The following is a 13,532-nucleotide window of genomic DNA, read 5'->3' on the forward strand; positions in this document are numbered from 1 at the left end:
GTGCTCTCAGGCAAGTCGAGAGATATAGTCCCTCCAACATGTCCTGGGACATCCCTTGGGCATCTTCCCACTGGGACAAAAATCAAGCTAAAGAAGCCAGATGGACTGATAGGTAGGGGACATAAAAGATAGACTAGCCTTAGTTCAGCTCTGCCACTTTCTGTAATGATGGAGGAAACTGAACTCTGTTTTCCTCAACTCTTCAATTCGTCCTGCAGGAAGATAAGGCATCCTTACTATGAGCTCTTGCTGATGTACAGGTGCTGGTCATAAAATTAGAATATCATGAAAAAGTAGATTGATTTCAGTAATTCCATTTAAAAAGTGAAACTTGTATATTATATTCATACATTACATACAAACTCATATATTTCAGATGTTTATTTTGTTTAATTTTGATGATTACAAATGACAACAAATGAAAATCTCAAATTCATCATATCAGAAAATTAGAATATTACTGAAGACCAATAAAAACAAAGGATTTATAGAAATGTTGGCCAACTGAAAAGTATGAACATGAAAAGTATGAGCATGTACAGCACTCAGTATTTAGTTGGGCCTCCTTTGGCCTGTATTACTGCAGCAATGCGGCGTGGCATGGAGTTGATCAGTCTGTGGCACTGCTCAGGTGTTATGATAGCCCAGGTTGCTCTAATAGTGGCTTTTAGCTCTTCTGAATTGTTGGGTCTGGTGTATTGCATCTTCTTCTTCACAATACCCCATAGATTTTCTATGGGGTTAAGGTCAGGAGAGTTTGCTGGCCAATTAAGAACAGGGATACCATGGTCCTTCAACCAGGTACTGGTAGCTTTGGCACTGTGTGCAGGTGCCAAGTCCTGTTGGAAAAGGAAATCTGCATCTCCAAAAAGTTGGTCAGCTGCAGGAAGCATGAAGTGCTCTAAAACTTCCTGGTATGTGGCTGCGTTGACCCTGGACCTCAGAAAACACAATGGACCAACACCAGCAGATGACATGGCACCCCAAACCATCACTGACTGTGGAAACTTTACACTGGACTTCAAGCAACGTGGATGAAGTGCCTCTCTTCTTTTCCTCCAGACTCTGGGACCTTGATTTCCAAAGGAAATGCAAAATTTACTTTCATCAGAGAACATGACTTTGGACCACTCACCAGCAGTCCAGTCCTGTTTCTCTTTAGCCCAGGCAAGACGCTTCTGACGCTGTCTGTGGTTCAAGAGTGGCTTGACACAAGGAATGCGACAGCAGAAACCCATGTCTTTCATACGTCTGTGTGTGGTGGTTCTTGAAGCACTCACTCCAGCTGCAGTCCACTCTTTGTGAATCTCCCCCACATTTTTGAATGGGTTTTGTTTCACAATCCTCTCCAGGGTGCGGTTATCTCTCTTGCTTGTACACTTTTTTCGACCACATCTTTTCCTTCCCTTCGCCTCTCTATTAATGTGCTTGGACACTGAGCTCTGTGAACAGCCAGCCTCTTTAGCGATGACCTTTTCTGTCTTGCCCTCCTTGTGCAAGGTGTCGATGGTCGTCTTTTGGACAACTGTCAAGTCAGCAGTCTTCCCCATGATTGTGTAGCCTATAGAACTAGACTGAAAGACCATTTAAAGGCTTTTGCAGGTGGTTTGAGTTAATTAGCTGATTAGAGTGTGGCACCAGGGGCCATCAATTTTGAACCTTTTCACAATATTCTAATTTTCTGATATGATGAATTTGAGATTTTCATTTGTTGTCATTTGTAATCATCAAAATTAAACAAAATAAACATCTGAAATATATGAGTTTGTATGTAATGTATGAATATAATATACAAGTTTCACTTTTTAAATGGAATTACTGAAATCAATCTACTTTTTCATGATATTCTAATTTTATGACCAGCACCTGTATATTATATTGTTCTCCATTGCTTTGCTCACTGTATTTCTAAACCTCCTCGTCATTATCTCCATTTCACACTTCAGGTCATCACAACTAGAATTAACAAAAAACTGTTAAGTTTTATGAAACATTACTGACTTTTGTAATTTCTGGAAACTGTCATAGAAAATGTTCTAAACAATATTTGCTGTTCTTTCTTCACAGGCAGCTCCACACTCCAACCAACATCCTCCTCCTCTCTCTCGCTGTCTCTGATTTTTTAGTCGGGTTTATCATGATTTTTCAGATAACTCTTATTGAAGGGTGCTGGTTCTTTGGTGACATGATGTGTCTCCTGTATAACTGTCTGGCATATTTTATAACAGGTGCTTCAATAGGAACCATGGTGCTTATTTGTGTTGACCGCTATGTGGCCATTTGTTTTCCCCTGCATTACTCTAGTAAGATGACACAAAAAAGAGTGACAATTTGTGTGTGGCTTTGTTGGACCTGTGCTTTTATATTTCAGAGCCTGATTCAGCAAGATAATCTAAAACAACCTGGCATGTATAACTCCTGTGTTGGAGAGTGTGTGGTAATTATCAGCTACATTGTTGGAATAGCAGATCTTACGGTATCATTTATCGTACCCATTACTGTGATTTTGGTCCTGTATATCAGGGTGTTTGTGGTGGCAGTGGCTCAGGCCCGGGCCATGCGTTCTCAGGTTGCAACCGTTGTGTTACGGTTTTCGATCACAGCTAAAAAATCTGAAATTAAGGCAGCCAGGACACTTGGTGTTGTTGTGCTTGTTTTTGTGCTTTGTTTATGCCCATTTTATTTTGTTGCTCTAACAGGTCAGGACACCCTAATTCAAGCATCATCTGCAACATTTGTGGTTTTTCTGTTTTACTTTAACTCTTCATTAAACCCCATCATCTATGTGTTTTTTTACCCCTGGTTTAGAAAATCGATTAGGCTCATTGTTACACTTAGGATACTGCAGCCTGACTCCTCTGGCATCAGCATAATGTACTGATTGTGTTAAAACATTTCCTCAAATACACCTAACAGTAAAGGAGATATTAATCACAGTGTATCAACATTGCAATATTGTGTTAATCTCTCTAAGATGCAACATATAAAAATGTCAACATCTTTCTGATGTTCTAAAGCAGAATACCTCCTGACTGCAGGTATATAGAAAAGGATTAGATTACATCTACATTACAAATTCGGAGAGAAAATCTAAGCAGTAAGCCATATACTGCAACAGCTTAATATCTCCCACATTAAAAGCTTGCAAATGTCATTTGCCTTGTCAATTAATTTTTGCTTTTGCTTCTTTTTAGTTGTACATGTATGGCATATACTATGAAAAAAAATATTTGGTAAAATAAAGCAGAAAATGTCCTATGATTACATTTTTGGAGGTAGATAAAATGGGAACTTCACTTCCTCCAGATGCAACCATTAGTTTTAGCATAAATTTGCATCCAAATATTTCTTGCTAGGAAATCTTAAATGCAACCAAGCTGAAGTGTCCCTGAGTTTTAAGGATGAGAGGCTTAGTCCTCAGGTTATACTAAGGATGTAAATTACGGAAAAAAACTGTAAAGATTTCTCTTGCTGGTAACAAAATTAGCACATTTGCTTTTTCGATGACTGAACAGATTTAGAAGAAAAGCTTACTGTGTGAATGTTTTAAGCAGCCATTAGATTGTCAATAAATCCCAACATCTGGTTTTGCCTCCACTCTGTCTGACCCTTCACAATTTCTTAAAAGACATTAAGTTTAATACATAACTGATCAACATAATGTCATGACTTGTTTCTTTAACTGTTCGCTCCCAAATCTGTTAAAGTTGTTCTTTAAATTTTTTCTCCAGTTCTAATTGCCCTTGCCTTACACTTAGGTTTCTGCAGCCTGACTCCTCTGGCATCAGCATAATGTACTGACTGTGTTAAAACATTTCCTGAAGAAATGAGGAAACCTAACAGAAAAGCAGATATTAATCATAAAGTGTATCAACATTGCAATATTGTTTGAATCTCTAAAAGATGCAAAGAATAAAAATGTCAACATCTGTCTGATGTTCTAAAGCAGAATATGCAGAATATGTCCTAACGGACGTGCAGGTATATAGCAATAAGCCCTTGAAATAAACCATTTTCGAGCTACTTTATAAAATATTTGGTTTAGGTAAATTTGGCCTATGCAGTGTTTTTGCTCTCTTCTTATTAAAAATATTTAAAAACTATATTTGTAATTATTGGTGTTGTCTGACTTATATTTATTTCATGTAAGTGTTCTGGAAAGCTTAAATCTGTTACTTATTATTACTTGCTCAAACTATTACTAGTAGTTGATAAATCTATTACAAGGCAAGTATAACTTAGTAGGTCTGTTTCTGAGATTTTAGAGATTATGTGATTTCAGTAGTGTTAAATTTCGACAGACTAAAACAGACATAAAACTGATTTTTATACCTCTTTAAAAATGCAAACCTGGATCAAAATAAAGAAGAAAATTTTAAGTATCTGGAAATCTTTGCATTCTCATATTTCTCTTTATTATTTGCTGTTTTACCTCTGCTTTTACTTTAAAAATCATTATTCTTGAATCCCAATTCTAGTTTGTTTTTAAGGTTTATACTTATAAACATGTATTAAATAAGAAGATGGAAAAAGTTTATACTGCACCTCCTTGGTCAATTCTATTCATTTCGTTACCTTAAATACAAAAAATATGATATCTCAAACAGTGTTGTTTTTGACAGCCATCTTAGATTTAGTCTTAGTCTTATTCATCAGGACAAAAACTATTACTAGTCTCAGTCACATTTCAGTCATTACAATATGTGATAGTTTTGGTCAGTTTAAGTCTACTAAAACTTAAAAAGTCTGCCATGCATTTCATCATTGCTGTTGGGCAGAAAACTTTGATTTATAGAATTCAAATAAACTTTTTAATGAATTAATGAGAGAGAGAGAACAGAGAGAATCTACTTAATTACCTTGCAATGCAATGGCAATCAAGACCTAAATTGAATCAAAATGCTTGCTAAAGTGTTGACATATTCAAAGGAAACATGTTTTAATGACAATAAAAGCAGACATTTACATCATATTTAAATAGATAGAAATGAGGACTGTGAGAAATTAATATTGAAAGAACTATGTACCTTTTTCACCTGGCTCTTTATCTAAAAATAAACATGCCATGAAATATTTTCTTTGGATACAATTTAGGTATTCGTTTTGGTAGAAATTAAAGAATGTTTACCATCACCTCTTATGAATTTGAAGAAATAAAATCTTCATAGTTAAACAAATGGATTTTTTACACTTGGCAGAAGGATGTTTAAGCGCATAGTTTATTAAGTAGCGACAGCAGGAAGAGCCATACTGCCGAGAGCAAACCATCAGTGTGGGATGTAATGCGCAGAATCTGAGCTAAGCTGTGCAAAGACAAATTTCTGCTCAAGCACAGCTGAAAGAAGACAGTTTGTGAGTTGAGCACTCAGTACCAGTCCTTTCTGGCTTATTTTCTCCTCTGCCACTGCTGGCATGATCTATCTGTGGTCATGCAAAATGTGAACCACTCCACGCCAGGTGCGGGCGTGACCAAACAAGACACAGCAGCGGGGCTGATACTGCTTAGCAGATTACAGCAAGAAATGAACCAATGGGTCAATATTTATAGCTACAACTAATACGTTCGCAGTGATTTAATAAATTTAGTGTTAATCTGTATTTAAAAAAACGACAATATTTTATATCGCGATCACTGAGTCTGATCTCCGGCCATTTTTGTCCAAATATAGTAATACCCCAGTCCTTACATCTTTTCGACAGTGACGTCACAGTGTGGTAAGCCTAGCGCACTTAGACATAGACATCATTTTGAGTGCCCTTTTTTAACCTGTTTCAGGGAGGCTAGTGTTTCTGTTTGTTAGTTATGACATTGAGGATCTTTTTAGAAGGATTTCTGTCCAGTTTTGTTTACAGGTTCACTTTTCCTTTCTAGTCCAGTTGGGGTTGTTTTTCCGAAGTTCTGGCTCTAAAGGGACTCTGGGTCATGCACTTAGCTATGTTAGGGTTAGGGTTAGGTTAAGAGAGAGGCGTTGCTTGTCACAGATCTTTGCTCTAGAGAAAATGCTCAACTACCAACTTATAGTAAAAATTTAACACACACGCCCTACTAGCTGTGTGTTAGCACAACAAATGAAACTGTGATTTGAGCTCAAATCATGGTCAATCATATAATTCTGCAAGTACATGGAAAAAATTCACCACAACTTACTTTCATAATATAAGAGTTTATTAAAATATCATCGTGCAGTTCCAAGTCAACCATATTTCAGTTAAAAACTCTTGACTAAAAACTAGTGAAACTCAACTAAACTAAGCTACTATGTACAAAGAGTTAGGGGAACATGGTTGAAAACCATATCACAGTTTAGGATGGATTTTGTGTTCTAAAACCAAAGTTTATGTGTAAGAATTTGGGATGTGATCAAATTAGCTTTTCACTGATTTAAAGCAATTTGAATGTTTTCAAACCATTATACAATGCAAATCCATGAGGCAAATAAAACATTATTTGGCCAAAATAATTAGCCTAAATACATAAGTTAAATATCCCCTTTTTCATAATACATATTATTTCTTACAGACATTCTGAATTACATGTGATATTCAAATGCTTTATTTTTGAAATACTTTAAATAATTCTTAGCTGTAGTCTCCTGATGAAAATGTAGATGGATTCATTTTTACTCTTCCTGTTTGATCTCCTTGATCAACGATGGACAAGAAGTTGAGTACATGGAGCAGGTGAACCACCTTGTGGCATTGTGTGTAAACATACATCTGATCCTGAATGTCAACAAACCAAATAAGATGGAGGTAGATTTCTGAAGAACCAGCAAGTTGAATTCTATTTACATCATATGAGAAGAAGGAAAGGTGGTGAAGGTGTAGAAATACCTTGTTGTTCACTGAAAACACAACTATGAACTACAAGAAGAGAGAACGCAGACTGCTGTCCTTGCAGCAAAATGCAGCAAAAATCTCTTCTGTCATCATCTGCTGAGGTAACAGCATCAGAGCAAAGGACTAAAAAAGCTCAACAAGCTGATAAAGAAGGCTGGCTCTGTTCGAGGAACTCCTGTAGAATCTCTGGAGATTATTTTAAAAAGAAGAATTCTTCATAAAATTTTTGTAGATATGTTACCCTTTTGCATATTAAGACAAAGTAGTCAATAGAAGTAACATGGTTTTCAGGGTACATATGCTGATTTATTGACAAGTTAGCTTTTCTGTCAAGGTCATCCTAGAATGCCCAGTTGGATGGGAACTAAGGCACAGCTATACAGTTTTCCCAAAGTGTTTCTGTCCAAACCAAAGCATGGTGCTTTAAATAAAGCACATTAATTATATTATTGTGTGACAAGGCCCCACTCATTTAAACTTTTAAAATATTGGCATTTTTATTTCGATATTTACATCTCCATGTAAATGCATATTAGGGATGCTGGACAGTGGGCCAAACAGCTTCACAAAATTTGTTGGCTGAAGCCATATTTTTGAAAGTAATCAAAAGGAGTTAAGGGGGAAATGGGGGAGCACGATTTGATCTGAATGTTGCGTTTCTAAATTTCAGCCAGCTCCTTTTTGTGTTGTCTTTCATTACTGGACAATTTATTGATGCATGCGTGTCTGGCTGGTTCCAGAGGTCAGACACACCTGGATTAATCACTTCCTCCAAGAAATATAAGGCAGTAAACAAAGGAGCTAACTGAAGTTCAGGAAGTACCAGAGCTGTGTGTGGAGCTTATTTTGCATAAGAAAATAGGTTGTGCAGTTGTAAGGTGAAAAGGTGTTCAACATGTTCAAGAAAGCACAAACTTTGAAATCTCCTTGAAATTAATACAATTGTGTGTGTAGCTGTATGTGCGTGAATAGCCTTAGCCTGGAAGCCTATGCTTTAAATCACAACCATTAATCACCAAAACTACTTATAATGACTCTACTTAGAAAAACTAACTAAAAATATAAACTGAAGGCCCCCAATCCATTCTGAAACATCTTTAGACAAACCCTTGTTGATCTCTTCAAGAACCACCGTACAAGATTAGTGCCTTACAACTTGTTTTCAACCATTCTGTTACATCTTATCCGAATCACTTTTACTCGTGCCAGCTGCAACCCAGTGGTTGTGTATTATCTCTTGATGATTGGCCTGGTTTACATTTTGGGTGCTCATCTTTTCTTAAAAGAAAAAAAATATCAAAGCCCTATTTTTTTCTTACCTGGTTTCAAACCAAACGTTTACCACAATGATCAGCACAATCCAGATCAAATGAACCAACTAAGGCCCCGTCCCCACGAAGTCAAAACGAACATGAAACGCTAATATTTTCCAGAACGTTTGTCGTAAAGACGGAGACGTAAAATAAATGTGATCGTTCACACGAATGCATGAAAACGCTGCAAAATGTATGCCAGGCCTGTAAGTGGCGCTGTGGTGCCAAAGCAAAAATAGGCGACGAAATGTTGAGCATGCGCACTAATATTTATACATGGTTGCCCTGCGGGTCCATTTTCGTGGTTCAGTCAAATTCAGGTACTGAACTATGTCGTCTATATTGCTCTGTTCTTCCTGGAGATATTCCAGAAGAAGAAGATTCTGTTGTAAGCCCGACAGCAGGGTGAGTAGTATGAGCAGCAACCATTCAACACAGTACGGCGCCATTGTTGTTGTGATACTGTGTCGTGCATGCGTGTTTAGAGGCGACGCTATGACGCATGCGTGTAAGAAAAAAATGCGGTTAGAGCTTAAAGATGGAAACGCGAAAACGCAGTTTCAAAATCTTCCCTCTCTGAAGGCTTAATTAAAAAAAAGATCGTTTACAGACCCCCGAAACGCCGGCTTCGTATGGATGAGAGGCTGGTTTGGTGAAAAATTTGTGCGTTTAGGCCAGGGTTTGACTTCGTGTGGACAGGGCCTAACACACCAGGACACAGTGCTGCTGATCATCAGTTGCGACTGGTTGAGACAACAGACTTCTGCTTCTTCCGTTTTAAAAGTGGTACGCTGTGTTCCTCATCTTTATGTTAAAAGCAGCTCAACAAGTTACTGTAATCTCTGTTTTTGCACACAACATCCTCTGTCACACAACATGTCATAACAGTCTACAGGCAACATTCATAAAATTGCAAAATAATGGATATTTGCAGGGGTAGCTTTTGCCGGGGACATCCATCCATCCATGTTCTGACACACTTAATCCCAAGTGGGGTCGCGAAGGGTCCTGGTGCCTTTCTCTGGCTCTCTATGAGCGAAAGGCGTGGTACACCCTGGACAGGTCGCCAGTCGATGGCAGGGCAACACAGACAGGAACAAACAACCATTTAGCCACACACTCACACCTAAGGAGAATATAGAGAAGCCAATTAACTAACAGTCATGTTTTTGGACTGTGGGAGGAAGCCAGAGTACCTGGAGGGAACCCATGCATGCTCAGGGAGAAAACGCAAACTCCATGCAGACAGACCCCAGCCAGGAATCCAACCGACGACCTTCTTGCTGCAAGGCAGCAGTGTTACCCACTGCTCCACTGAGCAGCCCTCACCGGGCTATATATTGAACAATATATAAACAAAGAACATAACTTTATTTTAATCAGATTTGACTTCTACATTATGTAGTTTTTAATTATTAACTATTTTTAATCAAGAAAAATGACATTTTCTGTTTTACGGGTATTAAAAAAAAATGTAATGTACCAATATATGCAAATAAAACAAACTGTATGTATTTTAAAATTGACTAGTAGAGAACTTTATTAGCTTTTAATTTGTATTATTGCCAACTTTGCAAGAAGTTTTAGCAAAATTCTCTACCCTAACCCCTGACAATATGACGTTTTTTCTTTATCGAGACGGTTATAACTTAAGGGTCTTTGGTGCATGCATAAGCATTATCTGAGAACAAAATTTTGGTGATTTTTCTGTTTGTCAGGTTTGAAAAAATAGGAAATCTTCCAGTCTGCTATGATAATCAAAAATTGGTATTTTTTGAAGAGGTCTACTGTCCACATATCTTTTTCCCTTGACATTCAACACAGTATGAGACTTTTTTGTTTTTTATTGAAGAGCAGAGTTAATCTTTGGACAGGCCACCGTTCACTAAGAAAAAACAAATTTACATTCATCATTTGCATTGTATTTGTAAAGTTTAAAATGTACTTTTTTGTAAAAATAATTGTAATCAATTATTGCGTAACAGTTACTTAAGCAAGGGGAGGAGAGACATGTTCATCATTATATAAGCCTTTTATTAAGCTGGCAAAACTAAGCAGCCTCACATTTGTTGATTTATTTTTTTCTTTTGCTATGGAGGCACTGAGGGAGGCTGATTTGTGTTTTCCACAACTACTTAACGTCTCCTGTTTAAAGCCACTGCAGCACCATGCCGAAAACCTTTCCATTTACATCGTGCTGTCCTGCATTTCTTTCATTACTGTAACACTAAACCTGATTGTCATTATCTCCATCTCCCACTTCAGGTAATAATGATAAACATTTACATTATAATAAGATGTTTTTGACGAGCGAAATAAACAGGTTTGATCTTTATTTAGTCTTGATGATACCTTTTGTAATCCTTTACCAGTGTAGTCAGTTAAGAAAAGCATGAGTGTTTTCTGAAATCAACACTTTCCAAGACTTTCTGTTGTTAATTTCAATTCATATTCAGTATTTTTCAAGGTATGTTTTAAATATTTTGCAGTATTCAGTATCTGTTCTTTCTTTAGGCAGCTTCAAACCCCCACCAACCTGTTCCTTCTCTCTCTGGCTGTCTCAGACTTTCTTGTTGGACTGCTGCTCATGCCAATTCAAATTTTACTGACTGGAGGCTGCTGGGTTCTGGGAAGCTTTATGTGTGGATTATTTCAGTTTTCGTCTTTTATGATTACATCTGCCTCAGTAGGAACTATGGTGCTGATATCTGCTGATCGATATTTGGCCATCTGTGATCCTTTGCATTACCCCACTAAAGTCACTCTGAAAAGAGTTAAAATCTGTGTTTGTCTATGTTGGGCATGTGCTGTGATTTATAATGGCATCATAATGAAAGACTTTCTTAAAAATCCAGATATATATAATTCCTGCTATGGAGAGTGTGTTTTGTTGATTGATTCTTTAGCAGGTTATTTTGATATCATTTTGACCTTTCTCGGCCCAGTAACAGTCATCATTGTTCTTTACTTGAGAGTTTTTGTGGTTGCGGTGTCTCAGGCTCGGGCAATGAGGTCTCATATTGCTGCTGTTTCTGTACAGGGTTCACTTAGAATAACTGCTAAGAAGTCTGAAAGAAAAGCAGCTACAGCTCTTGGTGTGGTTGTTGTTGTATTTGTAGTTTGTTTTTGTCCTTATTTTTACCCCTATTTTGCAGGAGAGGAGTTGCTTTCTAATGACAAAATATTATTAATTGCCATATGGATATTTCTTTTTAATTCCTGTGTAAATCCAATAATTTATGCATTTTTCTACCCATGGTTTAGGAAATCTGCTCAACTGATTGTTACACTTCACATACTACAGCCTCAATCCTGTGACGCGAACATACTCTGAAAATTTTTAGATGAGGTTAAGGATAGCACAAAAACTCTAAGCCTTGTTAATCAATTTCTCTTCTTAAACCCAAAGATCATTGCCAATATTTTGAAGACAACAGCCTCCATCAGTTATATAACATGACAGTGTTTCTCACTCTTTGTCAGAGTCTTTGATTCCTCTCTAGAATGAACAACACATTGTAATTGGTAAGTTGGAAATAAACCATCATTTGTTGATCATTTAATAGTATAAAAATAGAAGACAGGATTTTTTATAGAACACAGAAAATACCTTCCAAATGGTTTTGATTATTTTTCGGTTGAAATGTTATTCTTTAGCTGATTTTTTCTTCTTATTTATAAAGAAGGGGATTATTTTTTGACACATACGTTTAAAGCTTTAGATGAAGTTTTTTTTGTAAAAGAATACCATAAACTATCTTAGGATTCAAACGATTGTCTTAGCATGGTATTTATTTGCCCAGAAATTATAAATAATTTAAAAGGACAGACTGGCTCATAGCTGGCTGTGTCAGGATCCCAATTTTTGTGTTCGTCTGTTTGTCTTGTCTTTTGTGTTTCTCCTTTCCACCACCAGGAGGCGCCTGGCTCCGGTTCGCCTCCTTACACACCTGCAAGCTGTTGCCTCATCACCGGACTGCTCTTAAGCTGCTGACTGCCACTACTTCGACGCCAGAGTGTTTGCCAGTTTGGGGTACTCTAGCCAAGCCTTGTTTATTCTGAGTCTAATCTGAGTTTTTGCATTTGAGTTTTAGTTCTCTAGCCAAGCTGAGATCACATTGAGTTTTACTGAGAGCTTATTTCTCCCTGAGACTCATCTTTGTTTGTCTTTTGCCTTTCGGCAGGAAGCCTCCTGCAAACTGGACCTTTCCGGACCGCCTTCTCCCACGTGGGATCAACTGAGTCTTGCACTGAGCGGCGAGGGTTTGGATCCAGCCACCTTTGAGAACGCTGAGATCACTCTCTGAGTAAGGAAATCATCTTCACCATGACCCGTTCAAGTACCACAGGAAAACTGAGTTGCAACCAGCGGCTGCATCATTCCACTCCGTCCGAGTTCTGGGTAAACCCTGTTCTGCCCTCCACTGAATCAAACAAACCCTGGAAGACCAACACACAGACTGGAGTCTAAGTGTTCCTTCTTCTCTGGAAAAGTGAGAGACAACAAATCCTCTCCTTCAAGATTAACAACTCCAATTTCCCACTGAGCCTGAATCTAACAGTCTGTCTTCCCCTCGTCTTCCACTTTCCGGCTGAGCAGAGTACGGAGGAACTCTGCACCAAACTCAATATACCCTTCAATAAAACACGTTGAACTTTTATATTGTGTCTCTCTGTTTGGATTCATTGCATTTGGGTCCGAGCCTTAGATAAATCATGACAGGCTGTACAGATCTCTCAGTTTAAATTTTGCTCTTTAAATGCAACGTTTTGGAATCCCCTGTTATGTTTGGTTTATTCTTCAGCTATTAAGTAAAAAGGACTTGATTTTTAAATTAATTTACTATCTCCTGGTCAAGTTTGACAGGAATTTACAGTTTACTTTTACCACCAATCTTATTCTGCACCTTTTTTTCTTAGGGTTTGTAATGCCTGCAAATGTAATAGGTCTCCAAAAATATAATAAACCATGGACGTGATAAAAATATCTAGCTTTTAGTATAATAATCTTGCAAACATAATACATATCCCACAAATGTAAAAGATGCTCCCTGAGATGGATTAAGTCCATGTGTTGCTTGTTTATTCTTTTTTGTATTAAAAAAAAACAATGAAAATAAGAAAACTTTGCAAACCAGATAAACAAGATCAGCTGTTCTAGTACAAGCTACGCTCCAAACACCCTTTAAAAAAAATCTCTGTAAAGTCAGTGTAATTAAATTCAGTAATTATAAAATTTAAAATGTAAGACTTGTATTTGGCTGAATCAGTGTTGTTTTTGACAGCCATCTTAGATTAAGTTCAGGATGAAAGCTATTATTAGTTTTAATCGCATTTAAGTCATTAAGATATGTTATGATATGTCAGTTTTAGTCAACT

General features: G+C 37.3%; 2 protein-coding genes across 2 annotated transcripts; both read left to right on the forward strand.

The window, feature by feature from the left end:
* Positions 1-161: 161 nt before the first annotated feature.
* LOC119794090 (trace amine-associated receptor 13c-like) lies at positions 162-2,992 on the forward strand. The gene is made up of 3 exons (XM_038301442.1): positions 162-253; positions 1,868-1,946; positions 2,068-2,992. Exons 1-3 carry the CDS (start codon positions 166-168, stop codon positions 2,879-2,881), a joined length of 981 nt encoding a protein of 326 aa, XP_038157370.1. The 5' UTR covers positions 162-165; the 3' UTR covers positions 2,882-2,992.
* A 7,253-nt stretch (positions 2,993-10,245) lies between these two features.
* On the forward strand, positions 10,246-11,487 carry LOC119794034 (trace amine-associated receptor 13c-like). Its single transcript, XM_038301363.1, has 2 exons — positions 10,246-10,418; positions 10,668-11,487. The coding sequence occupies exons 1-2, from the start codon at positions 10,246-10,248 to the stop codon at positions 11,485-11,487; spliced, it is 993 nt and encodes a 330-aa protein (XP_038157291.1).
* The last annotated feature ends 2,045 nt before the right edge of the window (positions 11,488-13,532 follow it).

This window comes from Cyprinodon tularosa, unplaced genomic scaffold, assembly GCF_016077235.1.
Source record: "Cyprinodon tularosa strain WSP-4 unplaced genomic scaffold, ASM1607723v1 ctg467, whole genome shotgun sequence".
Lineage (NCBI taxonomy): Eukaryota > Metazoa > Chordata > Actinopteri > Cyprinodontiformes > Cyprinodontidae > Cyprinodon > Cyprinodon tularosa.

Bases quoted from the DNA above. Each gene is read 5' to 3' on its own strand.
- LOC119794090 (XM_038301442.1), top strand. From the start codon at position 166: ATGATGGAGGAAACTGAACTCTGTTTTCCTCAACTCTTCAATTCGTCC. The intron at 254-1,867 runs TGTACAGGTGCT...ATGACCAGCACC, and splicing joins TTACTATGAGCTCTTGCTGA to TGTATATTATATTGTTCTCC. The intron at 1,947-2,067 runs GTCATCACAACT...CTTTCTTCACAG, and splicing joins ATCTCCATTTCACACTTCAG to GCAGCTCCACACTCCAACCA.
- LOC119794034 (XM_038301363.1), top strand. From the start codon at position 10,246: ATGGAGGCACTGAGGGAGGCTGATTTGTGTTTTCCACAACTACTTAAC. The intron at 10,419-10,667 runs GTAATAATGATA...TTCTTTCTTTAG, and splicing joins ATCTCCATCTCCCACTTCAG to GCAGCTTCAAACCCCCACCA.